The sequence below is a fragment of the Pelmatolapia mariae genome, linkage group LG6 (genome assembly GCF_036321145.2).
Source record: "Pelmatolapia mariae isolate MD_Pm_ZW linkage group LG6, Pm_UMD_F_2, whole genome shotgun sequence".
NCBI classification, from domain to species: Eukaryota; Metazoa; Chordata; class Actinopteri; order Cichliformes; family Cichlidae; genus Pelmatolapia; species Pelmatolapia mariae.
In genome coordinates, this window is record NC_086232.1 from 44,317,516 (window position 1) to 44,344,314 (window position 26,799).

The following is a 26,799-nucleotide window of genomic DNA, read 5'->3' on the forward strand; positions in this document are numbered from 1 at the left end:
TTTGACACTGGAGATATTGGGGTGCATAAAGAGAAAGACGCCCAGGACTCTGTTATCTCTGTGTCGTACAGGATGTTTCTGCTGTCAAATGTGAAGATCTCCTAGAATTTACTGTTATTTAAAGCATATTTAATCCTTAATGAATGATTGTTCGAATAGATAAACATTTGATTTTTTTCATGTTTACTGATGGTGACAAATATGTCTGAGGTCTGCTGTGAGTCGGTGTTTCTCTTTCCTTCACACATCTGCTTGCACTGTCTCATAAATGTAATATTTGTTGTGCTGAGGTTTTGTTTCTCGTCTTCATCTGTGAGTGAAACCAGAGAAAAGTCTGAAAAATAAAAGCAGCGAGCGCTCTTATTTTGAAGGGCGGGTGTTGTCGCCCTCTGTCGGCGCCGAGTGGAAGCGCCGGTCCCCCCCTCCTCCTCCTCCCGTTTCTATTCCCGGACAGTCCTCCTCCATTTTAGCACCGACAGCCGGCGGAGCAGCAGCGGCTGTCAGCGGACCGTGAGGCCAGCGGAGAGACGCTCTGCTGCGGTGGGACTGTGGCTGTGACCCGGCGAGAGGAGCCGCTCCTTCGGCTGCTTTGAGCTGTTTGCGGGATGAAGGCTCGGCGGAGGGCCGGAGCGGCGGATCTGTGAGGATTTAACGACTGTGCTGCTTCCTGCGGAGAAATCTACCCAGAGAGGAGCAGGAGGAGCAGGAGGAGGAGGAGGCCGAGCTGCAGGTACCGGCTTTGTTCTAATCGGGTTTATTGATCATGAGGCGGCTTTGTTTGATGTGCTGGGCGGCTCGCGCAGGCCGCTGCTGCCCGGACAGCATCCATCCGGCTCGGTGTCTGGGGGTGGGGTGGGTGGTGCTGGTAGAGGAGGAGGTGGAGGTGGTTATATAACGTGTGCGCAGAGGACGCCGGGCTGTCCGCGCGTCGGTCCCGGTGGGGCTCTGGCGGAGCTCCGAGGCTGGTTTCGGGCTTTGTGTCCGGGAGCTGCGGGGCTCTGAGGCCGGACTGCGGGTGCACCGGGCCCGCTGCTCCATCCGGGCCGCAAACCGGAGACAAACGAGATCAGAGAGCCGCAGTCCGCCGGAGGAGCTGCTGCCAACGGCCCGATATCCACCAATCAATAAATGTGGTAATCGATCAGCCTCCGGACGATCGGGCAGGCCCGGCTCTTTGTGCTGACCGGGAGGAGGAGGAGGATGATGGGCCGCTCGATGAGGAAGCTGCGGGGGCATCTCTTCCAGAATTTTCTCCCATTTTATGAAAGCAGAGAGGAGCTTTAACACAACCTGCAGAGGTTTGATGAAGTGCTGAGAGCACCTCCTCCTCCTCCTCCTGCTCCTCACAGTCAAACAAAAATAATAAAATCCCCAGTTTATTTGGACTGAACCTTCAGACCTGAGTATTACTGCAGTATTGATGTGGTAATACTTCAGCGGAGCCTGCCTTTAGTGCTGGCAGATGTTCCAGGTGTTCTTCAGACTGACAGGAAGAATAAATTCCTCTCTTTGTTTCTTCCCGAGGGGAGTGATGAGGAGTTGGTGAGGTTTTAGGAAACATGCTGCTGAAACTACAGATGCTGCTCTGCCGTGTCTGCGGCGTGTTTGAGCAGCTCAGGAACAAGCGGCGGTGAAACCAAAGTTCCACAAACACGTGTGTTTGTGGTTCCTGCTGCAGAGGTGGTCCGCTCCTCCGCGTTTGCATCACTTATCCCTGCTGATCCACAGTAAACATGATCATGGTGAAGGCAGCCACACGGCAGCAGCCCGAACCGCCCCGACACCACCTGACCGAGTCGAGGAGCTCAGACTGATGATGATGTGTCGGCTGACCTCTGATCTTCACACACATTAAAGCTCTGGTGAGGTGGGACAGGTGTAGATGTTCTGGTTCTGGTTCGTACCTGAAGGTTCATCAAACTGGAGCAGCCGGGTCTTAGTGAGCTGACTGTAGAGAAGGTGGACTCCTCCACAGTCCTCCTGCTGAGGGACGGAGGTTAGGGGAGGAACATAAATTAGACTAACGACGAGTCTGAAACTCAGAAACACTCAGATATGACGTTCAATCTGAGAACTGTTAACTTGAAAACATCAAAAAGGTCTTTTAATCACATCCTGCAGTAACGATGCTGTGTGTTACCAACATCACACTCTGATGAATGTTGAGTTATGAATGATGCGCGCTAAAATAACTAAACAATAAATCATCATTATTTCCTCCTGCTGGTCTGAAGTCAGGCGGCAGGGGCAGCAGCAGTGAGCCCGGACCTCCCTGTCGCCTCCTCCAGCCCAGTCAGAACACCTCACCCAGGAGGCGGCAGCCTTAGCCGTCTCCTTCCGATGTGGAGGAGCACCGGCTCTACTCCGAGCACCTCCATAAGGACTGAACTCCTCGGCCTATCGCTAAGGAGGAGCCCGTCCTTCGTTCAGAGAAAGCTCATTTCCACCGCTTGTACCTGCGATCTCGTTCTAATCAGGACTAGATTACAGATTTATGGCGTTTCTCAACAATGATGCGCCATCTGGTGGCAGATGGCTGCGTAGCATCTAGGACAATAATTTACCGTCATTGGGGATCAATTAAAATGTTACCGATGAGATTAAACGACCAGTAAGTCTGGTACCCAGTAGTGACAGCGACGAGTAGTCGCGTCCCTAATGGAGACGATGCTGCAGCATTCAGACTCCACAAACTTTGGAGGAGCAGGAGGAGGCCGGAGGAGGAGCAGGAGGAGGAGCAGGAGGAGAAACAGGAGGAGCAGGAGGAGGCCAGAGGAGGAGCTGGAGGAGGCCGCAGGAGAAGGCCGCAGGAGGAGGCCAGAGGAGGAGCTGGAGGAGGCCGCAGGAGGAGGCCGCAGGAGAAGGCCGCAGGAGGAGGCCAGAGGAGGAGCTGGAGGAGGCCGCAGGAGGAGGCCGCAGGAGGAGGCCGCAGGAGAAGGCCGCAGGAGGAGGCCAGAGGAGGAACAGGAGGAGGAACAGGGTTATTTGTTAGACTGTGTTTGTTGCTCAGTTGCAGCTGTGAGGCGTTCAGGCTTCCTCAGAAACTGTGTTTAATGTTTTGGCGTACGTGTGCAGAAAGTGAAGGTCACACTTTACAGCAGTGCACTTCACAGGCTGTTAGCAGGTTACCGTGGAAACATCATCTGTCTGCTATGCTGCATGCTTTATTTTTTCACCTGCTCTTATTGTGAAAGGTCAGGCAGAACAGGGGAGGAGCACACAGGTGTCATGGGCTGCGAATAACGAGGACGGCTGTGCGCTCAGCTTGCAGCTGATTGGTTCCCAGGTCGGGCGCTCTGCTGGTGACCGTTGATGTTGTTTACAGGTCCGATGGGCCTCGCTGTGATGTCACACAGGGGTCCGAGGGCTCTGCGGCAGCCTGATACCTCCAGGTTCACCGTGTTCACTTTTATCATTTGCCCAGAAAAACATCTGCTTCCAGACGCCGTCACATGATCAGCGGGGCCGCTTGCTGTTTGTGTTTTGCTGCGTGGACGACCTCCCGACAGACGACACCAGTGCAGGATCTCTGAGAGTGCCACACACACTTCCTGTCAGCCTCTGAACCACGCACGTGCTCAGCTGTTATCTGAGGGCCGCAGACGCCGGCGAGTTCTGATCTCGCGCTGATAGACGAGTCAGAGGCCGTGAGGTGGGGGTCACAGGGCGTTGCTCTGAAGTCTCAGCTGCAGGAAGCTCTCAGTGACCTGCAGTTCTTCTGGCGTCCAGCAGAGGCAGCAGTGAGTCAGTCCTCAGACTCCATGTTAAAATAAACATGTTTACATCCTGATACTCAAACTGTTTAAATGATGTTAAAGCTTGCTCTGTCAGGGGCGGGGCCTCTGACTGACAGGTGGATGGCAACACAGGTGGCTGTAGCTGCCAGGCTTCACTCTGGATGGTGTTTGTGCTGCCGGAGCATTTTAATGACATCATCTGACCAATAATATGGGGTGGGCGTTAGCTTGTTAGTCTACAAGCTAGCGGGTGACATCACAGTGCTGTGCAGTCTGTGGGATACTCACGGCCGTCTGTGAGCCTCGTACTTTCAGACCAGTCCGAGCGCAGGACGTGGCGGCTGTTTTACGGCCCGACGGGATGGTCGGGTGGATGTTGTTGAGTTGGAGAGAAGCAGGATTATGCCTAAATACACTGGAATGAGAGGGAATAATTCATGAATCGTAAGCATCACATCAGGGAAAACGTGTCACTTCCTGCCTGTGGACAGTTTGAAGAAAGGACCTGGTCTGACATCAGCTGACTGATATTTCCTGTCCAGGCCTGACTTCCTGTTTAAAGGCCGTGACCCGCTCGGACCTGTTACTGTGATCCGGGTAAAACCAGAGCTGCCCGCCAGTCTGAGGCGCCTTTGGAGAACCAGACCGCTGTGTGCTTCGGTAACGTGTGGCTCCAGCTCTGCGGCGCCTCACGGGAACGTCTGCTCGCTGACGTCATCACACACCTGTCTGCAGGTGAAAATCGTACGGTCGCTGTTAAAAACTGCGGCGCTTCCTCAGACGTCGGGTCCTCTTTAGAATAGAATAGAAGTATCCTATATTGTCCCTCACTGGGAGCACAGTGACGGGCAGGTGGAGCAGGCAGGTGGAGCGCAGGCAGGTGGAGCAGGCAGGTGGAGCGGGCAGGTGGAGCAGGCAGGTGGAGCGCAGGCAGGTGGAGCGCAGGCAGGTGGAGCGGGCAGGTTCACACAGAAATAAAGAATAAACATGAGAGACTGTAGTGCTGTTCGATATAACGATATATATCAGATGCTATCGTTTGTTTCGTGGTGTCGCAAAATAACAGTTTACGTCATATTTTTCATGGTTTTGATGGTCACTGTAGTTATTATTCATTTCTTAAAGTTCTCTCTTTCTCTTATATTTTATATGACCACACTACGGACGGACAAGCGACTGTTTTTATGCGTTGTCGTTAGCAACAACGACGGTAAAACCATCGCGTGTCCGCTTGTTTATTTTCCACATAAACCTTTCACAATAAAGCTCAAGATCCTGTTGAGACTTTTCAAAATAAACTGAATCACGTGAAAGAGTCTGCAGAGTATTTACGGATGAGAAGCAAAAAAGAGCCGTCAGGTGCTAAAAGATAAACCTTAGAACAGGCTTTTCCCCGCAGCACGCCGTGTAATAAATACTCACAAAGAAAACGGCGGCCGTTACAACTTATGTCTAAAAATGTATCGTTTCATGCATCGGTTAAAACACTCGACTCCAGTTACACGACGCCCAGCTGGAAACACTTCACGCAAGACGAGCTGCCCGAGATTCACAGAATTTACAGAAAATGTTACATTTTTGTGATTTATATCGTTATCACTTGAGCGTGTCACCTGAAGGTGGAGATGCTTTCTTTCCTTTCCCCAGCATGGAGACGTCTGCAGGTACATGTCTGCATGATGTGGCTCTGTGAGGGGAAATGAGGTGGACAGAATAACATGAACAGAACCGCTCTCTCAGAGTGTGTGTGTGTGTGTGTGTGTGTGTGTGTGTGTGTGTGTGTGTGTGTGTGTGTGTGTGTGTGTGTGTGTGTGTGTGTGTGAAGCTGGCGCTGGAGGTCAGTGTGTGTCTGCGCACCTCCAAACCTGCCACACATCCTTCATCATCATCAGCCTGAGCTCACACGAGTGGACCGGACCATCATAGCTTCAATGACACAGAATCCCTTTGTGAGGGGATTCTGTGTCATTGAAGCTATGATGCATCCCATAATATTCATGCTCTCCTTGTTTTTGTAGCTCTGTAAAAAAGCATCAGAGCACGCCTGGTGCACCTGAGGGTGAAATGTGAGCGCGAGGACGCCGTCAGACTGAAACTGTAAACAGGAGACAGAACGTGACAGCGTACCTGTGAGGATACAAAACCAACGTCTGTGTGTGTGTGGGGGTGGTGGTGGGGGTTAGTGTGTGTGACCAGCGTCGACACCCCCCCCCCCCACACACACACACACACACACTAACCCCCACCACCACCCCACACACACACACACACTAACCCCCACCCCCACCCCCACCCCCCCACACACACACACACTAACCCCCACCACCACCCCACACACACACAGCTGGAGGAGGATGGTGGGGGGACAGACCCACAGGATTGGCTGTAATCAGGTCTGATGCAGGAGCTGTTTCACCCCGGCGGGTGGAGGCAGAGGCAGTGTTTTTGGGTGGATGTCTTCTGCACTGCAGCTCTGATGGAGGCTTCAGATGAGTCATGCTGCTGCTGCATCACCATGGCAACAGAGAGGAGGGAGGGAGGGGGGTCTCTGAGTGACGCTGCACCGGAGGAATTTTCCAGATCAGACCGTCACCGCACGCGCTCAGAGCAGCAGCAGAGCCAGCGCCTCCTGCAGGCTGCAGATGTCACTGCAGGTTCTGGATCTGATCCAAGCCGGAGCGGAGGGTCTCAGGGAAAACTCGGAAACTCGTCCTGGAAGCAGAGTGTGCACTAAAAACACATTCACAGCCAATCAAAGCTGGATCACAGCTGATCACGTGATCAGCTGCTCTGGCGTTTATTTTACCTGGCGTGTGGACGCTGCAGACACATCAGTGCGTGCTCAGCTCTTCGGACTGAAGCGGCGTGCGTTACTCAGGCTGGGAGCGCAGCAGTGTGGAGCGTTTTACTGCCTTTAACGTGTTGTTGTTCTACGCCCGTCTTTGGGGTTGTAAACGTCAGGCGCGGTGGACAGGAAGTTGGAAAGCTCTGGAAAAGATGCCGTGTGATTGGTTCAGTTTGTTTCAGAACTTTCTGGATGAATTGTCATGAAAATGTTCTCAGACGTGCACTTTTAGGGCTTTTCTCCTGGAAAGTCGACTCAGAGTTCCTCCTGTTTGTCTTTTCTGAGGACTTCCTGTTTGATCCTGTCCGGGAGCATCAGGAGCTGCTCTGACTCGTCAGATCCTTTCATGTGTACGTGAAGCACGTTCACATTCCTGGTTCAGTGGCACTAACGCTCATTTAGACTCGTCTGTTTTTACTTTCCTTCACTTTGACCTGAGCGTGTCTGAGGTCGCCCGGTCAGACCCGGCCCGCTTCCTCTGACCCACAGGTCACCTGACAGGAAGAGCTTTTATTGTCGACACCCCCGCCCCTGGGTCAGCCCCGGCCCGGGTCTGAGTGAGGGGTACTGGATGAAACGAGTTTCAGTCGTGTCCGAGGACCTCGACGCGTCTCTGCTGGAGCTCTCTGTTTGTAATGGGGCCTCTGATTGGATGTGACTCGTCCCGCCCCTCACAGCAGACCGTTTCCAGGTCAGCGGTGAAATCACGCTGGCCCGCCTTTGTTTCCCAGCTCTGTGATGTAACTGTGACATCATCAGTGACAGCGCCCTCACTGAGCCGTAAAATCTAGGCCAGGGCTGCAGTCGAGGTAACCATAGCAATGGGATCAGTAGGCTAAGCTGTGACGCTGCTGGGGCATGCTGGGAAATGAAGTGAGCTCTGCCAGCTTCTCTCGTCAGTGTGCTGCTAAAGGTAATGATGAGTAAATACGATTGGACAGTGTGTGTGAGTGTGTGAGTGACACACACCTGCAGCATCACTTTTTGATTTTTCTGGCTGAAATGTTTTTTCCACGCCTGTCGCTGCTCCAACAGCTGTAATTAAAAAATGGCCACAGGATGTGAAGGAGGACACCGAGCTGTGTCGCTTCCTCCGTTTGAAGCTTTAATGAGTTTAAACGTGTGTGTGTGTGTGTGTGTGTGTGTATGTGTGTTCAGCCCGTTGAACCACTGCTGCTGATCTCATCAGGACACGGTAACAGAGCAGATTTCCGATCTCGGGGCCGTCGCTGGCTCAGTGACATAACTGTGATCAGCAGAGACTCGTGTGAACCTTTCAGAGAAACGTTTGTGCACGTGTGGAAACGAGGCAGCGGCCCGACAGATAAAACCTTAAAATCCCATTAGCTGGTCCAGGATCAGCGCAGGTGAAGTGACGGAGGAGGACTCCATCATGAGGTCGGCCTGCAGAGAGCTCCTGATACTTTAACCTTCTGTGGTCACGGTAACAACAGTAACAACCAAACTACTGTAAATAATACAAATGATAACAGACAGCTCTCATTATAAATGTCCTGGTACATCACACACATGAAATATCAAACTGAGGCTGTAACCGCTGCACCGTGCATCGAGTGGAGGCGTACAGGCAGGAATGGCTTCCTGTGTCGTTTAGACACAGGAAGACAACACCTCACCCCCACTCACGGAGTGGGGGTGAGGTGTTGTCCACCATTGTCCTTATCTTGGACAACATCCGCTTCTCTGACACCACCCTAAGGGAGTCCAGCTCCGCCCCCACAACATTACTGAGCTTGTGATCAGTTTGAGTCGTTGCATCACGTGACATCACGGGTACTCTGACTTATCCAACCACCACAGAGTCACCCGAAAACCTCTGAAGATGGAGCTCTGTGTGCAGGGGGTGCCGAGGAAGGGGAGGGGGCGGTCCCCTGGTGGTGGCGTGAGGCGGTCCTCTGAAAGCTGAATGAATGAAATCCCACCGAGTTTACCGGAGGTCAGATTTGTTTACCGTGTGTTAAAACGGCTGTTAGATCTGACGATCCGTACTGAGCACGCTCGCATGCAGGTCAACCGTCTCGTCTCAGGCGGTCGTGTGGCTCCTCCTCCCTCACGAGAGCGAACGTTTCACATCTCTTCTCTTTTCTCCCTCAGGTTCTCTGCGAGGATGCGGCAGTGAGCATGCTCAGAGCCCTGATCGTTACCATGGCGATTACCGGCAGCCACGCGTGCAGCGGTCAGGAGAACTGCTCGGCCGACGGCGACGGCGAGTCCAAAGACTACTGTTACTCGGCCCGCATCCGCAGCACCGTGCTGCAGGGGCTGCCCTTCGGCGGCGTGCCCACCGTGCTCGCCCTCGACTTCATGTGCTTCCTGGTGAGTTGCCGCCGCAGACACGGAGGATAAACACGCCTCCCTTTTTGTCCTCGCATCACTGGCGTTAGGCGTGAACACTGCCCCTCCCACACACGCTCACACGTGACAGAACACTGTCATCCAAAACACACACACACATCTGAGCCGTGTGTGTGTGTGAACATCACAGATCAGCTGGAGGGCTTCCTGACATGTTGGTGTCAGTGACCTTTGACCTCTAACTGAGAGCAGCATGCTGGATTTTTCCGTTAGATGTCTGATGTGAAATTTCGGCTTTTTTTTTTCTGGAAATTTCGTGGCTCAAGAGTTGGCAGTTCATCTCGTAATGGGAAGGTTGCCGGTTCGAGCCCCGGCTCCGACAGTCTCGGTCGTTGTGTCCTTGGGCAAGACACTTCACCCGTTGCCTACTGGTGGCGGTCAGACGGCCCGGTGGCGCCAGTGTCCAGCAGCCTCGCCTCTGTCAGTGCGCCCCAGGGCAGCTGTGGCTACAATGTAGCTGCCATCACCAGTGTGTGAATGTGTGGATGACTGGATGTGTAAAGCGCTTTGGGGTCCTTAGGGACTAAGTAAAGCGCTATACAAATACAGGCCATTTACCATTTTTCCTTCCTCTTCCTCCTCAGGTGCTCCTCTTCGTCTTTTCCATTTTACGGAAGGTTGCGTGGGATTATGGCCGCCTGGCGCTGGTCACCGACGCTGACAGGTAAACGAAGGATAATCAGTCTGTAAACGTTCTTCATCACAGAGCTGGACCACAGCTTCACGGGCTTAATCCGCCACAGGGGGGCGCCGGAGACGTCCAGGAAGCTGAGTCTTTATTTGTGTGATGAATAAACATGTGCAGGCCAGCTGAGGTGAGACAGGAAGAACTAGAAGCTGAGAGATGGATCGTTCTGATGTGTGAACCAAAGACAGTTTACAATCTGTCTGTTTTTAGGTTTCCTACATTGAAATCAGTGAGCTGTCATATTAGCCTGAGCATCAGTGAAGCTCTGCAGACAGGGGGCGCTCACACACAGTTTGGCTGCTTTAAAGCCACATTTGAATATGAACAAGTTAAAACACGGTTCAAGTAACATGTCTACACCCATCAAACACCGACAGTATTAAAGATGGACGTAGCCTCCAAGATCCGACAGGTGAAGCCTCCTTAAATCTGCGTTCTCACTAATATCCAGCAGGTGGCGACGCTGGTTGTGGAAAAAGTCTGACTATATAGAAGAAACTGAGCCTCCGACTCAGCGGGACTCTTCCCTGATTGGTTTACTCACTGCATAAGACACGATGCTCATTGGTTAACAGCATGTTTTAGCAGTAAGATTAGGCGGCGTTAGCAGAAAGCTTCAGCCCGAGGCTTCGCAGTGACATCATGGCGGCTGCGTCCATCTTTGAGCGTCCGTGTGTAAACGCGGTGGCGGGCGTGATGCGCTCCTGCTGTGTGACCTGATCAGGGTTGTTTCCCTCTCACTGGCATCACCTCCTTGTTATTTTCTGTTTCCTCTCCCGAAGACTGAAGAAGCGTTTCAGCGACCTGGAGGAGCGGGAATAGTATGTTGTTGTTGCTTCCTCCCTGTTTGGTTTGTCTGCTAACATCCTCCTCCTCCTCTGGTTTGATTAACGGGCTCTCTGGTTGGTGCACTAACACCTCTTTTCTGCATTTCAGTCTGTGCTTGTTCGGGTTTCTGTATGGAAGGTTATTAGTGCCAACAGACCGCACAGATCTAACCGCAGCAGCCTGCTCGCTACATTTAAGCGTTTAATTATAAAAACACATCAAATTTTAACTGCTTGGCACTTGGTTGAACTGGAACACTTTAATCCTGTTGTGTTTGGCTCAAAGTGGGCTTCCTATTTAGGCAAAATGGTTCATTGCCATGTGCCATATTATTAAGAACAGATGGATCAGATTTCTCCCACGGGGGGGGGGCACATTGGGCACTTTTCCTATAAACTGTGTCAGTGAGGCACTAATCGCCCTCCGCAGCACATGAACACTGTGTTTTTACAGCATTGAAATGGCTAATTATGCTACCTGCTGTGATGCTAACACCACTCCACGCTTCTCTCCATGTTTGTGTTAAACTCAGCCGAAGGCGCGACAGAGATAACTATGAGCCGGTGAAAAGGTAACGGCTGCCCGCGTATGTGGACCCCTGTGACGTGCTAGCTAGATGACTCAGTAGCCCAACGTGCCGTAGCCACGCCCACGCTCAGAGTCGGCAGCTAAAACGATAATAACTGAAGACGTTGTAAGAGCAAACGTAGTCGACGTTAAAGACGTCAGCGCTACAGAACAGCCGATCATTAGTGGGGTCACTGGTTGCCATGGTGATTCCCACCTTTGTGTAAACGTGGTGGTCCTGCGGTTCTGGACCCCGACTTTCTGAAGTTCTTGTGTGTTGTGATGTCAGCTGTTCTCCGTTTGGCTCTTAGTTTCGTGTTGTTGTCGTGTTCGAGTGCGTTAGTTCCCTCACATTCCTCCTGTTTTCCTCCTGTGTGTTTCCCCATGTCAGGTTTTTGTGTCTGACGTTCCCGAGTTATTGTCGCTTACTTCCTGTTTTACTTTGTTAGTTGTCCCTGTTCTGTATTCAGTTTTACTTCCTGTCCTGAGTATAAATGGCGCCGTCGTCCTCGGTGCGTTTCCTTCTGTCGGCTGGATTTTTGTAACGCCGTTTACAGACTTCAGATCTGACTCTGCTGTTTAGTCCTTAACCTGCAAACTGTGACAGTAGAGGCAGAAACACGTAGAAACCGTGAAAGACGTGAGGCAGCAGGTCCGGTGGATCAGGTCCCGTTCCTGAGCGGTTTGAAGTTCCTGCTGTACCGACCGCCACAGAGGTTTTGTTGGATAAACGTGACTCAGATCTTTATTTGCGTTTCCAGCTGAGCCGACCGTTTGGCTCTAAACCGTTTCTCCCAAATCCGTCAATTTGAACCCAGTGAAGGGTCGCCGCGGTCGAGCTCGCCGCGGTCGAGCTCGCCGCGGTCGAGCTCGCGGGGTTGCCACTCGGTCGAGCGCGCGGGGTTGCCGCGGGCGTGCCAATCCAGGTTTGTGCTTGGTGAACCGTCGTCTGTGTTTAGTGTCTCAAAACTCATTTTCAAAGGAACTCTGGAGTCTTACCAGCTGTCACACACAGAGGTCAAAGGTCAGAGGGCCCCATACTAACATTCCTGTTTGTGTCCACAGCGTTGCCTCGGCGATGCACTCGGAGACGCCCGACCGCTATGAACGCCTCACCTCGGTTTCCAGCTCTGTTGACTTCGACCAGAGAGACAACGTAAGAACACCTTCATCACTCCCTCCTCTTCCTCCTCCGCCACAGTTAGCCGTTAGCTGACAGAGGGTCAAAGTTCATCCAAACTGGGCAGAACTCACAAAACGCACACACATCATCATCCTCACCCCTGGCGTCATCATAGTGGACAGCTATTCAAAGGCTGTTCTTGTATTCGTGTCAGTGTTGATGGTGTACTTGCACATAAACCACTGCACCCTCCATACCTGCCACCTGCTGGTCGTTTAATGTTACTACAGATGTTTGACGTGTTTCTTTGTAATTATTGTTATTTAACCTTGTCATGGATGAATTATGACAACCTCAGTCAGGATTTAATTCATGCATGTACGTCTGTGATCTGTGTTCCTAATCCATCGGCCATTGTTCAGCTCGGCAGCTCTGGGTACTTTGAGCTGCGACCGGTAATGGTTAGCTGAGGCCCCGCCCACTGGCCTCACCTGCACACCTGCGGCTTGTGAGGATGAGCAATCCCAGGCACAGTCGGGGCTTTCACTGACGTTTCGCTTGCTGTAAAGCTGTCGTCTTCTTCCTGTTTGTGTTTCAGGGTTTCTGCTCGTGGCTGACGGCCATCTTCAGAATAAAGTGAGTATGAGGAAACGGCTTCTCGCTTTCACGGTCAGACCGAAAGCTCCACTGTCCCATCGTTACCGCAGACTGTGAACTCATCACAGACGCTCAGATTTCCCAGTGTAAGAGCAGACCGTGACTCCTCCTGTTTCTGCCGCAGAGACGAGGAGATTCGTGAGAAGTGTGGCGAAGACGCCGTTCACTACTTGTCCTTCCAGCGTCACATCATCGGCCTTCTGGTCGTGGTCGGCGTCCTCTCGGTCGGCATCGTCCTGCCCGTGAACTTCTCTGGAGACCTTCTGGGTAAGAGCAACTCGGTCTGAGGGTCTCGGGTCTTGATGTGTCACTCACCGCCTTCTCGCCTTCTGTCTGAATGTTTTAGTCCGAATTATCAGTAAAGACGCTTTCCTCAGCCGAGGAACACCTGGACCACCCTCCAAAGAAGGTAAAGTGGGTGGGGTCAGAGGCGTAGGCGCCCTGTAGGCTGTGGCTGATGTTAGACGTGGACTCGGTCCCATCTGGTCTGTAGTACGAGTGCCGTGTTAGAAACGTGCTGTGGTTTTGTCATAGTGACAGGCGGTAGGTAAGGAGGTGAAAGCTATGATGACTTCCTGTGTTGACCCAGGGGCGGGGTGTCAACAATAAAAGCTCTTCCTGTCAGACGCACATGGAGGGCGTCCACTCGGCGAAACGGCCTGCGAGGATTCAGAAACACCCGTGGACAAAGCTGTGAGCTTTAATGAAGTCGCACTGAGTCGGACATATGAAACCATAAAATAAACACGTCGCTCAGTGACTCAGACGCTGCGTTTTGTTTCTGTCTTTGTAACACAATGACATTTAAACCAATAAAGCTCCACTCCAAGCTTTCCCACTGTAAACACCGTGACTACTGGAAGTCCACCAGCACACATCAGGTGATACGATGGCTGATGTTAGGAAAAGCACTCGTGCACACTCGGGCTCGCGTGCACGTGAGCATCAATGGCTCACGACTGCAAACCAATCCACCTACACAACCAGTAAAGTAACCCGATCATGTGACCTTTTCTTTCTTCCAGAAAACAACGCCTACAGCTTCGGACGCACGACGATAGCCAACCTGAAGTCTGGGTGAGATTTCATATCTTCTTCTTTGCTTCGTTAATCACGGCGCTGTTTCCTGCAGATGTTTCAGAATAAAGCTTGTGAACCTTCCGGTTGAGAGGTGTAATCTGGGGGTTTGCTACATTGCAGGACGAACCTGCTCTGGCTGCACACCACGTTTGCCTTCATGTATCTGCTGCTGACCGTCTACAGCATGAGGAGGCACACGTCTAAGATGCACTACAAGGAGGACGACCTGGTAGGAAGTCCGTGAACTCTGAGGACGCGGCATTTGTGCGCAGAGCCGTGCGGTAATCCCAGTTTTGTGTCTTGCAGGTGAAACGCACTCTGTTCATCAACGGCATCTCCAAGTACGCCGAGGAGAGTCAGATCAAACAGCACTTTGAGTAAGTTCCACGCTCTCCTGTCAGTGACTGCATGCAGCTGTTCTCCTGTTTCTGATGATGAGTAACCCCCATGAGTCTGCCCTGAACACTCAGCTTATCACAGTTTCATTCAGAAGGGATGTCCCTAATATGGTCATCTGGGGCACATGGCCAGTCAGATGAAAGTGAAAGGGGGCGGGGCTAAAGCAGCTTGTTTCAGACACTGCACGAGGCCCAGCGTCAGATAAAGAAGGATGATTATGAACTGTGAGTCCTGCAGCGCTGCTGTGGGTGCAGGAATCGAACGCTTGTTCTGATGGTGGCGTGCCTCCTCTGTGTCCTGCAGGCAGGCGTATGAGAACTGCACGGTGCTCGAGGCTCGGATCTGCTATAACGTGGCCAAACTGATGGCTCTGAACGCTGAAAGGTGAGGCCCAGTGCATGCTGGGAGTAAAATCTCACACACCCACACAGTGATCATTCATCTGCATGAAAATGTGAGACTCTGAACGCATCACGTTTATAAGTAGAAATGCATCGATCAGCTGGTTTTGACCCCTGAGCTGTGTGAACAGCTCCAAGCTCTTCACAAGCATTCTGTCTTTTCCACCTTGCAGTAATCTAAATACAGATTACTGCTGTCATGTTCAGCTCTGCTCCAGAAGCCTTGTGCTTCTGACTCCACATCGACCAGTTGGACCCGATAAATCTCCAACAGTCAAATCATTTCAATTCAATTTTATTTATAGAGCACCAACATGCTTTATATTGTAAGGTAGACCCTACAATAATAGATACAGACAAAAACCCAACAGTCATATGACCCCCTATGAGCAAGCACTTTGGCGACAGTGGGAAGGAAAAACTCCCTTTTAACAGGAAGAAACCTCCGGCAGAACCAGGCTCAGGGAGGGGCGGAGCCATCTGCCGTGATTGGTTGGGGTGAGAGAAGGAAGACGGGATAAAGACATGCTGTGGAAGAGAGACAGAGATCAGAAAAATAAAATACTGTAAATAGGAGCTTTTTTCTTTTAAGTTTTCCAAGGAAATTTTTTGCTGCTCTTAACTGATTCAAGCAGACCTTTGACCTTTTGCACAACCAATCACAGGTGTTTACATGAAGACTGCGATCTGATTTGATTAGAGCAGTTTGATCTGTGCTGCATCTCCACAGCCAATCAAAAACAAACTGCAGACTTTAGTTGAATCATTGCTGACAACTTTAACCCAGATTTGTTTTTATTCACATTGCTTGTTGTCGCTACACAGCTTCTTCTTTTTTTTTTTTTTAGCAGGTTTATCCAGACCTGTTTGTCTTCTGATTAACTAAACTGCTCCTTATGTTAAATTCAAGTCCGCTGGTCAGCTAGCATGGCCCACGTTACCTTCAGCTGCCCCGGCTACAGGGGCCTGGCTAACTACGGGTTTTTATGAGGGTGGGAAGCCCAGTCTCCAATTCAGTGATCCTGGCCTCCAGAGCTGCAAGCAGGCTACATTCATTGCAAATATCGTTATTGCTAAAGGGCGCCGAGGAGTAAGCATCTGACACGAGCAGGAAAGTGCTCCACGTTGTCACCTGATGACTCCGTTCGTGTTTTGCAGGAAGAAGACGGAGCGCAGCAAGAAGTTTTTTACCGACCTGATGGCTAAAGAACACGTTCCCACCATGATCAACCCCAAGCCCTGCGGACACCTCTGCTGTTGTGCCATCGCTGGCTGTGAGGAGGTAAAAACAAAGACATCGCCCCCATGGCAGAACCGTGCGCGGTCACATCAGCAGCTGCTAACTAGCTAGCTGGGCTCATTATACAGCGACGTTTCTGCACGTTCCCTTCAGTTCATCGACTGCGCAGTGATTTTGTCCTTCGTCGCGTGTCTCTGCATTATGTTGTGGTGTTTCCGTTGTTAAAATGCCGCCAATACAGAAAACGGCGAGCTGGTACTCAGAATGACGAGTCCAGGAGCAGCAAGCTGGACTTCAGGGTTACTTCACCTGCCCTGCAAGTCGTCACGACATCGCCAAGCTTTACCCACATAATTTAAATGCTAACGTGCTAATGTTAGCATGTCAGGTGGCGGTTTGTTGACGCTTTTCTGTGGTCTGCAGGAGGAGGCGGTCAGCTACTACACCAAGAGGGAGGCCAAACTCAAGGAGGAGTACAGGAAGGAGAAGGAAAAGGTCCACACCAAGCCTCTGGGCATGGCCTTCGTCACCTTCCAGAATGAGGCCATGACTGCCATGTAAGCCACTCCCTTCACTTCCTCTTTATCTGTCTCAGACTCCTCCCCCCTATTTTTCTCCTCAAACTTCTCATTTGGTGATCGTTAAATATTTTATGTTTTTTATAGTTTTCTCTAATGAAATGTCCCATCTGCCTCCACCTCACGTTAGCCACACCCCTCACATTCGAATCCTTGTCATGTCTTTGACCTCACCTCTGCTCACGACTCTTCTTTTCTCAGTATTTTGAAGGACTTTAACGCCTGTCAGGTTCAGGGGTGTCGATGTCGTCAGGAGCCACGTTCCTCTCAGTTCAGCGAGGTTCTTCACGTTCATAACTGGAGTGTTTCGTACGCACCCGACCCACAGAATGTCCGCTGGTATGTCCGCACGCTCCGCCCACCTGAAACTTTGAACAAATAAATGCGCCCTTTGAGATCAGCTGACTCTGTGTTCCGTCCTGTAGGGAACACCTTTCACTGGGCGGGATCTCCTGGTGGATCCGTTGTTTTGTCATCAACTGCATCCTCTTCATCCTGCTCTTCTTCCTCACCACGCCCGCAATCATCATTTCCACCATGGACAAGTTCAACGTCACCAAGCCCGTCGAGTATCTGAATGTAAGAAGCGTGAAGCAGGTGTATAGTACGGCTTCAGGCCGATTCCTTCAGCTCTGACTCTGTGCTCTCTGTCTGTTGGGTGCTTGGATCAATGCTTTGTTGGTGAACGGTTTGGGTTGGTTGGGTGGATGTTTGGTCGTATGAATTGTTTTTCTTGGTTTCTTGAACAGAACCCCATCGTCACTCAGTTCTTCCCCACCCTGCTGCTCTGGGCTTTCTCTGCTCTGCTGCCAACCATCGTCTACTACTCTGCTTTCTTCGAGGCTCACTGGACCAGGTACAGCCGCTTCCACTGCTCCTCTTCATCACTTTGTTATTTCTGAGAGTAGCACACACTGTGAAACTAGAAATAAATAAGTCGAAGGTCCCATTTAAAGTCATTTCCTGTAGTCCCAGTGATGATTAAAGTAGAGTGACGCTTGTATCTGACCTCAGTGTTTGCCATGTTTTGTTTTTTATCCCCTGTGTTATTGGGCACGCTTCATCCCATTTTTCTTTTTTTTTGTCCCCGCTTTACCCATGGTTTGTCCCCATTTTACCACGATTTGTCCCCACTGACCCACGGTTTGCTCCCGTTTTACCCACACTTTGTCCCCGTTTCCCCACGCTTTGTCCCCGTTTCCCCACGCTTTGTCCCCGTTTCCCCACGCTTTGTCCCCGTTTCCCCACGGTTTGTCCCCGTTTCCCCCCGTTTCCCCACGCTTTGTCCCCATTTCCCCACGGTTTGTCCCCATTTTACCACGATCTGTCCCCACTGACCCACGGTTTGCTCCCGTTTTACCCACGCTTTGTCCCCGTTTACCCGTGGTTTGCTCCTGGTTCCGTCCATCTCACAGTTTCTGTTTCACCTGTCGGTGTGTGCAGGTCTGGAGAAAACAGGACAACCATGCATAAGTGTTACACCTTCCTGATCTTCATGGTTCTGTTGCTGCCATCTCTCGGCCTCAGCAGGTAACAGATCTTGTGGCTCTAAAGAGTGTGAAACCTGACTGACCTTTGACCTCTACTAAAGCGTTTCTGTCTGTGCTTTCCAGTCTGGACGTTTTCTTCCGCTGGCTCTTTGACAGGAAGTTCCTGGCTGATGCTAAAGTCCGATTTGAGTGAGTTATGTTTTGTTTCCAGCCTACAGTTTGACGGTTGTTACCACTCACTGAAAACCACTGTGTTTCTGCAGGTGCGTCTTTCTGCCAGATAACGGCGCCTTCTTCGTCAACTACGTTATCGCCTCCGCATTCATCGGAAATGCCATGGACCTGCTGAGGATCCCCGGCCTGCTCATGTACATGATCCGGCTGTGCCTGGCTCGCTCTGCTGCCGACCGCCGCAACGTCAAGAGGGTGAGGACACACTCACTGAGAAGTTTATGGTAGTGCGGTAAAGCTTTCAGCCCACAGGGGGCGCTGCTCTGACTGTAACCCTGTCTGTCGTCCCTACAGCATCAGGCCTACGAGTTTCAGTTCGGAGCAGCGTATGCCTGGATGATGAACGTCTTCACAGTGGTGATGGCCTACAGCATCACCTGCCCCATCATCGTGCCCTTCGGTCAGTCCAGCACTGCAGTAACTGTTAGTCAGTACATGTTTAGAGTAACAGTACAGGTGTTGAAGTAGTAGTAGTACTAGCATCCAGGTGAAGTCATACAAGTCAGTGTAAAGTGTGACGGTGGCTGAAAATAGTCTAATTCCTGTTCCCGTAAAGTCTCAAGTCAGAATAAAAGCAGGTCCAGCATGATGTCAGGGGTATTCAGCTCACCTGTTCACCCGCAGGTCTGATGTACATGCTGCTGAAACACTTGGTGGACCGATACAACATGTACTACGCTTACCTGCCCTCCAAACTGGACAAGAAGATCCACTCTGGAGCCGTCACCCAAGTGGTGGCAGCACCCATCCTCTGCCTTTTCTGGCTCCTGTTCTTCTCCACTGTACGCACAGGTAAGCCCCGCCCACCACAGCTGTGTCAGACCTTCCTTGCTGCTCCGCCTAGGACGGCCGCTTAGACCGTTTGATGAGTCCAATAAAGTAATGCGAGTGGTGCAGGTAGCTGTTCTGCAGAGACGCCCTTCATGACTGCAGGATATTTCTGAAAGAAGCTGCAGAGCTCAGTAGCATCCCTGAGTGTCTGGGACACTATGAGTCTCCTGACTCTCTGAGTCCCTGAAACAATGTTGCTTTTTTTTTTGGGGGGGGGGGGTAGACTTGTACTCAAGACCGCCTAAACAAGACAATACCAAGACCAGTGGGTATCGAGACCAAGACAAGACCAAGTCAAGACGAGACCGAGACAAAAAAGTCTTTAAACTGCAGCCAGATGCTGCTTGGTTTACGGGTCTCAGGCATATTTATGTGTTTTTGTGATGCACTCGCACAGCCTTCCTCACTGCTGTCTACTGTCTCACTCACTTACTGAGAGGACAGACGCACACTCCACTTGACTGTCGCGTCTCTCACCCTCTCTGTTTTTCACATAATGATATTATCCTATATCCTCGCATGTGATTGGCCACAATATGGAGGGAAATTAATTGAGTTGCCGGCTCTCGCTCAACGGGAGTCGACTCTTCTGATTCACTACAAAGCACTCTCTAAGCACGGCTCTTAGAGCTGATGCTTTTGCGCATGACACATTATCGAACGCTACGTTGTGTGTCATGGATACTGTTGACTCCAAATCTCCCGACCACTATGTCGATCTGAGACAGCAAAATGGAGACAGCGAGACCAAGACCAAAGTCCGTCGAGGTCGAGACCAAGACCAAGTAAAACTCTGGGGGGGGGGGAGGATTTTTTAAATGTTTCTATCGTTTTGGGGGGGTCTGACAGTCCTGCCAGTGGGTACTGGGTATTATCACCCTGATAACGAGATGTCGTCTCCGTGGATGGCGTTCGATAGCATCGTCGAGTAAATGTGGTTAACCATACTTCCTCACATCTGATTGCCCGGTGTTTTCAGAGGACATTTGTGGTTCAACCTCACTCTCACCTGTTCGGATACAAACAGGCGATAAATCCGGGGTAACGTGAGGCAGTTTTCTGAGGTGACTCCTTTAGTGAAGTTAACCACACCCTCGGTGAATGGATGAGCTGTTTTAAAGCAGAACTGAAAAAACAATGTGTTAGTATTCGCGACAGGAAGTTGTTAGTTGCTGACCATAGCTAACTGCTAATGTGCTCCCAGGCTTCGACACGCCGACCTCCATGTTCACGCTGGTGGTGCTGATCGTCACCATTGTGGTCTGTCTGTCTCACGTCTGCTTCGGACACTTCAAGTACCTCAGCGCTCACAACTACAAGGTACGACAGCAGTGCGATGAAGGTTAGTGTGCAGTGTGTGAACGCCACCGTCTTATTCCGAGCATCTCCGTTTCAGATCGACACAAAGGAGAACGACGTGGACGCTGTCGAGAACGGACGTCCAGCTCGTCCCTCGTCCTCACCCACCACCAAATCTCAGGTGACGCATGTTGTCTTTATTGGGATTGCAACAAACCACTCCCCCAGGTTTTCATCAAACGGGTCTCAGTACTGCCGGAGATCGGGGCCGCTGAGGCCTTCGATTAGTCCGCCTTAGACACACTCACAGCTGTTTGAGTCTGTGGGCCCAGAAAGGCAGGCAGACTCACCAAAGCATACCAAAACTGAGACAAACTAGGAGATGGTGTGAGATTTTATCAGAATGCCTTTCCTGGACTAATTTTGGATGATCCTCCCGTACAGCTCATAAAACACTGAAAGGTTCAAAAAGCACCAAGCTCAAATTCAAAGATCTGCTCTTACCTTATTTAACTTGTCTCTCAATCATTGCACTGAAGGGAGAACAGATTTGTAGTTCTTGATTTTATCCATAAGCTAATAAAACATTCTTTCTAGTTCTCTAGAAAACCTTGGACCTAAGTTACCGATGGTCCCCTACTTGTTTAGATACACGAGTTTTATGAATCACAACTAGCAAACAACACTTCAAAAGTTGATTCTGTTCATCTGGACGTTTTCAGTGGGAGAAACGTTTCATCATCATCCAGCTGACGTCTTCAGTCTCAGCTGACTGCAGGTTTCAATCTTATAAACAGGACATTTGCATAATGACTGAAACCAGCCCACTGAAGGAACAATGGGCTGGGAGGTCAGTTCCTTAATCATAATTATGCAAATTCTCATGACCATTGATCAAAGACCACTGATCAAAACCCACTGATCAAAGACCACTGATCAATGGTCATGAGTCCCATTCACAGAGAGTTGGGGAATGGCTGCAATCACAGCATTGTAAGATGGTGACAGATGTACCCTTAGGCCCCCTCCTCGATTCAGAGATGGTCTTTCCCTTTTCACGTAAATGGCCTCCTTGACTCCGCCCTCAAACCAGCGTTCCTCCCTGTCCAGGATGTGTACATCCTCATCATTGAAAGAGTGTCCACTGGCCTGTAGGTGTAAATAGACTGCAGAGTCCTGGCCTGACGAGGTGGCTCTTCTGTGTTGTGCCATCCTCTTATCCAGAGGTTGTTTGGTTTCCCCGATGTATAAATCCTGGCAATCCTCCTGCACTTAACAGCGTACACTATGTTACTCTGTGTCGGGGGACCCGATCCTTGGGGTGGACCAGTTTTTGGCGCAGCGTGTTTTGGGGTTTAAAAGCCACAGAGACCCGGTGTTTAGAAAAAATGCGTCTCAACTGCTCCGATACTCCTGACACATACGGGATCACTACAGGTTTTCGCCTGGGCAGCGGTTGTCCTTCTCTCCTGGATCGGCTGGAGCTTTCTTTAGGTGCCTTTCCAGCTTTGACAAAAGTCCAGCTGGGATAACCACATTTACTCAGGGCCTTCTTGATGTTCTTCTGCCTCCCTGGCTGCTGTGTCAGTGGGGATGGTGTTCGCTCTGTGTTGTAGCGTCCTGATGACACCCAGTTTGTGCTCCAGTGGATGATGAGAGTCAAACCTTAGATACTGATCCGTATGTGTAGGTTTATGGTACACGTCAGCTTTTAGATGTCCCCCATTACTGATGGAAATCTCACAGTCTAAGAAGGCTAACCTGCCATTCCCCAACTCTCTGTGAATGGTACCCATGGTCTTTGATCAGTGGTTGTTGAGAATCAACAATCAATCAGAATCGACTTTTGGAGATTTACTTACCTGGATGATTGAGCATGCATCAAGAAGATACCAAACAACACGTTTTTATAGAAATCAGATCACATCACAGTTTTCTTTGTGGTCGTGTCTCTTCCTGGTGGTTGACCTGTTTTTATGTTCCTTCCAGCAGCAGCAGCAGATGTACATCGCCCAGGTCCTCCAGGACCCCAACTCGGACGAGCCCGGCGGAGGTAGCAGCGAGGAGGACCGAGGGTCATCGCAGGACGAGGAGATGCTGAATGGAGGGAACAGCATCAATGAGGCGGATTTCCAGTCGGGGGAGGACAGTCTGATCGCCAACGAAGTGCACCAGTAGCTGGGGGTGGTGCTAGAGGGAGGGGGCGGAGCTAGTAGAGGGTCATACCCACACAACAGTTACAGATAAAGCTGACTGGAAAATCACTACACCCATAAACACTTGTACAGTAGATTCACGGTTAGCTCCACCCCCTCTCGGCCTGAAGACTTGACCCTGACCTTTGATGCCGGCGCCGGGTCGCCAACATCCAGTCCTGCACGCCTGTGGATCCTTAATGGACGTCAGATTGTGTCCACAGGAAATCACTGTATATAACCACAAAGCCAAAAGTTCTTTTTCTTGGGTCGGGTGGGTGGGTTTTAAAAACTTGTGCCTGGGCTGGATTCTTTGTTCGCACTCGTGTCTTGACTTCTGATCCCACTACGGGTCACCTGAACCCCCGACCCCTCCAGGGGTCCAAGCTGATGCTGACGCTGTCTTTTTTCTCGGCATAGTGAGCACCTGTTGCGTCATCACCGTACTCCAGAATCAGAGCGTTAAACAACTCGCCAACCGCCAGTTCTCATAGTGTTAGAAACCTCGCTTACGCAGACGCATCGTCATCCCTCTTCTCTGCTGGCCCGTCCTCGCCTCCGTTCTGTGGCTCTGAATGCCAGTACATTCAGCGAATCACCTTGGAGTGTGGGGCTTTTGTTTTTTTATTTTTTGGTTTTTGTACCTGCATGCTGTTAGGAGTGCAGTCTGGATTAAACCGTCGCACCTTTGGACGATGTCATTCATCGCCGGATTGTGCTGGCGAGCGAACACGTTAAACTTCCTCTCGCCTGCTGGCTTCAGTTGGACCGCTCCTCGCCATCGGACTACAACACTCCACGCAACAATGCTTTCTTTTCTGGTTTGAGTTCACCTGAACTACCTTAAATCATGAACACCTGACAAAGGGAACAGGGATGTTTGTGTCTGTGTAGGTTTAGCAATCTGAACTCTTTTCAAAGGTGGGATGAACTTTGTGATGACTTTCAGCAGCAGGTAGTTCGACTTCGGGTAGATGAAGAAGAGCAGCGCTTTTCGTTGGGATGTTTTTACCTGAACACCTGAAGTTGGAGGTACTGAAGGTGTGTGCTGTCCGTCTGTCTGTGTTAGCTCCTTATAAACCGACTACATCACAAAGGGTTCACCAGGCATTGATGAAAATGCCATCCATCTACTGTAGAATCAGTTCAACATTTTTTTCTTTCACTTTCGTACAAAAGTTTAGAAATATATAATCATGCCGTCTCAGTCTCTACGCGCATCAGTAAAGTTTTAGATAGAGTCCGACTGGTGCGAATCGATGGTTTCATCTCTGCCGCGGCACGAGGTGCTCCTTCCATCCAATAATGAGCCACAGCTTCCTAGATGTGCCGCTGGTCCGTCAAACAAATAATCACTGTTTATTTCATGCTAATGATCATATTATAATGACTGTTTTTAGCTAATTAGCTGGGTTTATCTGACTGAAGCTAACCCTCGGCTAGCTAGAGCGAGCGACTAATAATCAGGATGTTTCAGTCCATGAAAAAAGATACTGACCCTTTGTCCTGTTAGCTCGTGTCTTTAAAGCTAATAACTTAGTTTGTCGTCCCGATAGTGCAGTGTTAGCCTAGCTCTGGCTCCAGTTAATAAAACTCACCTGATTAGCTCATTAGCAGGGATGAAGCTGTGTAAAGTTGAACTTACTCCTAGCTTCTGGTTCACACCAACGGCTGGTTTAGAACCAGGACAGAACTGCTGAGTCATTGTTAGCTTCAAGCACGCAACTCAGACACATAGGAATGATGCACTGTTAATTGTTAGCACGCAGGCTAACACAGCGCTAGCCTGCTAGCCCGGGGTTGGCATTCTGTTAAATGAAGACTAAATGGTCTGAAACCGCACAACAATGAAGAGGTGATGGTTTAGTTAAGCTAGCACTTTCCCCTGTTTTGCATGTGATGCTAGCAGGGCTACACCACAGGGACGCAGCGGTGAAACCAGTGCTCTGGTTTAACCAGTCGATTTACACCTGATTGTGTCTTCGGCTGTCACAGGTGAGCAGGCTCGTAGCTCACGCTCCACGTGGTCGTGGCGCCGATCTGCCTCCCGGTGGAGGGATGTAGAAAACATCAAGTTGCAACTGACTTGGCTGGTGGAGACATCATCACAAAGACAGGTCAAGGGGTGTGGCTTCTGCAGAGTAACATAAGTGCTTAGCGACAGAATGGGGAGGAGCTAGTCTCAGGTGTGTTTTGTTTTGTTTCTAAAACAATGTTTACATCAGATTTTGTTTGCTAGATGTGTGCGCGTGCATGTGTGTGTGTGTGTGTGTGTGTGTGTGTGTGTGTGTGGACACGGAGCTGGACTATGAAAGCTGCAGCCGCTGGCTCGCTGGCGTCGGCGGGCGGCTGCATGCTGGAGCTCTGCAGCGTTCGTGTCCGGGTGTCGTGTTCTGCTTGATGTTCCCCGCCGCTCCGCCCATGATTGTACGCAGATGAACCTGAAGGTGGAGTCGAGCCTGATCCTCAAGGTTCAGCTCGGCAGCTCACAGGAAATGACCTGCTTCCTGTTCCTGTCTGTGTAAGGGCATCGGCGTAGAATCATTTTCAGAAAGGAGAGGCTGAAGTTCGACCGGAGCCGCACAGACCCGGCAAAACCAAACGCGAGCTCGGGGGCTTCGGCAGTCACGGGCTGCGGGAGCCCTGGGACTCTTTGTGTGGAAAAATGGGACTCGAAGGTTTCTGGAAGCAAGCCGCTGCTTCGTGCTGTTTGTTTGTTTCTTTTTAAAAAAATAAAATTCCTGAAATGTGAAGAAGAAGAAAAATGTGAAGCGAGGCGTGAAGCGAGCGACAAACTGTAAAAACGAGTGTAAATAGCCATCGAACTGCAGTCTGTCGTCCACGTCCTGCTTTAATTTATTGCTGTGACTCTTATTTATTTGGACTTTGGTTTGTGTACAGTGACACCTTCGTCTTATTTATGTTCCTGATCAATAAAACTGATTTCATCTGTGCTCTCGTGCTCTCTGTTTGTCACACCTGAACATGGATCTGCCCTGAAACACCTGAGGCAGGAGAAGTGAGCACACGGCAGGTATGAAGCGAGCGTGCCTCATAAACACTTTTAGGGTTAACTGAAACTCAGAGTCAGTTACCATGGTAACAGACCGTGGACCTTAGCTGTTGTCTCTGGAGCTGTGTCCCAAAACGTAGGCTGAATCCTTCGGAGGCTGCATTTGAAGGCCGATTACGTCACAGCCAGGCGACGAAAGCTGTCCCAATTCATCGACTCCTTCAAATGCAGCCGACAAATGGGTCCTTCATTTCCCCGAATTTGAAGGATGGGTCGGGTGTGTCCTTCGTGGCCCACCATATCTCAGAATTCATAGCGCAGCCCAGACAATTCCAGTTTCCAACAATGGCGGCCGCTACTAAGTTTTAATATTACACTTATTACTCTTTCTAGGTCACAAAATAAACTTTTAACATATTTTCAGGCGAGAAAGTAGCTGTGTAAACTTCAAATATCTGCTCGGTTTATCAAGGCCTCACATATTTGCAAAAGTGCACCGACGTTTTCGGAGACGTCTGTTAGACCACCCGCTCGATAGCTGACCGGGGATTTCAATTGTCACTCAACCCGGCGAGAGCAGCGGACTCCAGGCTTCATCCTTTTCAGACCCCCACTGTCTTTCGCTACTCAGGTTAAACGTGATATACAAGTCACTCAGATAACTTAAAAATGTTATTGTTTGGCTTTTTTCTGTGTTTTATTTGTTCGTGAGTAAATCGGTTTGGCTGAGATCAAAGTTATTATCTTAGATTAGATTAAATAAAACTTTATTAATCCTCCGGGTGGTTTTCACACAGCTGAAAAACGTCGAACAGAAAACTGATTAAACAGAAGTGTGAGACGGTGGAGAGTTTACTCCAGTGTCCTGTTATATTTTAGATAGAAGGAGCAGACGGCCGAGTTTATTAAACTCCACCGAGACAGCGGTGACGCTGATCTGAAGGCTAGACCGTCCAGTTTCACAGCCTCGCACTTCTGACCTTCTCGGTCTTCGAAGGACCCGGCCCACGTAGACCGCGAAGGCCGGTTCCTCAGGAGGATGCGGCCAACATTTTGGGACACAGACTGTGACTCCTCCCCTCCTGCTGCACCTGAACCAGCTGACTGACCATCATGGATCGAGCTCCATCTGCTGATTCCAGTCGGTTGTTATTTTAATCACATCCATGTTTACAGCTGTTTGCAGATGTTGGACTTTGAAATCGGAGCTGCCTAAACGTT

The 26,799-nt window shown here is 50.5% G+C and overlaps 1 protein-coding gene across 8 annotated transcripts; it reads left to right on the plus strand.

The window, feature by feature from the left end:
* Positions 1–423: 423 nt before the first annotated feature.
* LOC134629632 (CSC1-like protein 2) lies at positions 424–25,519 on the plus strand. Of its 8 annotated transcripts, XM_063477137.1 has the most exons (26): positions 424–730; positions 3,425–3,740; positions 8,698–8,919; positions 9,543–9,622; positions 10,429–10,467; positions 12,107–12,197; positions 12,763–12,800; positions 12,946–13,088; positions 13,168–13,230; positions 13,847–13,898; positions 14,022–14,130; positions 14,208–14,278; positions 14,604–14,684; positions 15,860–15,983; positions 16,365–16,498; positions 16,721–16,858; positions 16,945–17,098; positions 17,269–17,375; positions 17,963–18,049; positions 18,133–18,198; positions 18,273–18,435; positions 18,535–18,640; positions 18,865–19,032; positions 20,276–20,391; positions 20,468–20,551; positions 22,360–25,519. In XM_063477137.1, the coding sequence occupies exons 3-26, from the start codon at positions 8,725–8,727 to the stop codon at positions 22,546–22,548; spliced, it is 2,598 nt and encodes an 865-aa protein (XP_063333207.1). In that variant the 5' UTR covers positions 424–730; positions 3,425–3,740; positions 8,698–8,724; the 3' UTR covers positions 22,549–25,519. The 8 variants fall into 8 exon arrangements, with proteins under 8 accessions (XP_063333207.1, XP_063333206.1, XP_063333203.1 ...); XM_063477136.1 differs by lacking the exon at positions 3,425–3,740; XM_063477133.1 differs by lacking the exons at positions 424–730; positions 3,425–3,740; positions 10,429–10,467 and adding exons at positions 7,530–8,539; positions 11,007–11,045.
* The last annotated feature ends 1,280 nt before the right edge of the window (positions 25,520–26,799 follow it).

Bases quoted from the DNA above. Each gene is read 5' to 3' on its own strand.
- LOC134629632 (XM_063477133.1), top strand. From the start codon at position 8,510: ATGAATGAAATCCCACCGAGTTTACCGGAG. The intron at 9,623-11,006 runs GTAAACGAAGGA...TGTTAAACTCAG, and splicing joins CTGGTCACCGACGCTGACAG to CCGAAGGCGCGACAGAGATA. The intron at 12,801-12,945 runs GTGAGTATGAGG...TTTCTGCCGCAG, and splicing joins ACGGCCATCTTCAGAATAAA to AGACGAGGAGATTCGTGAGA.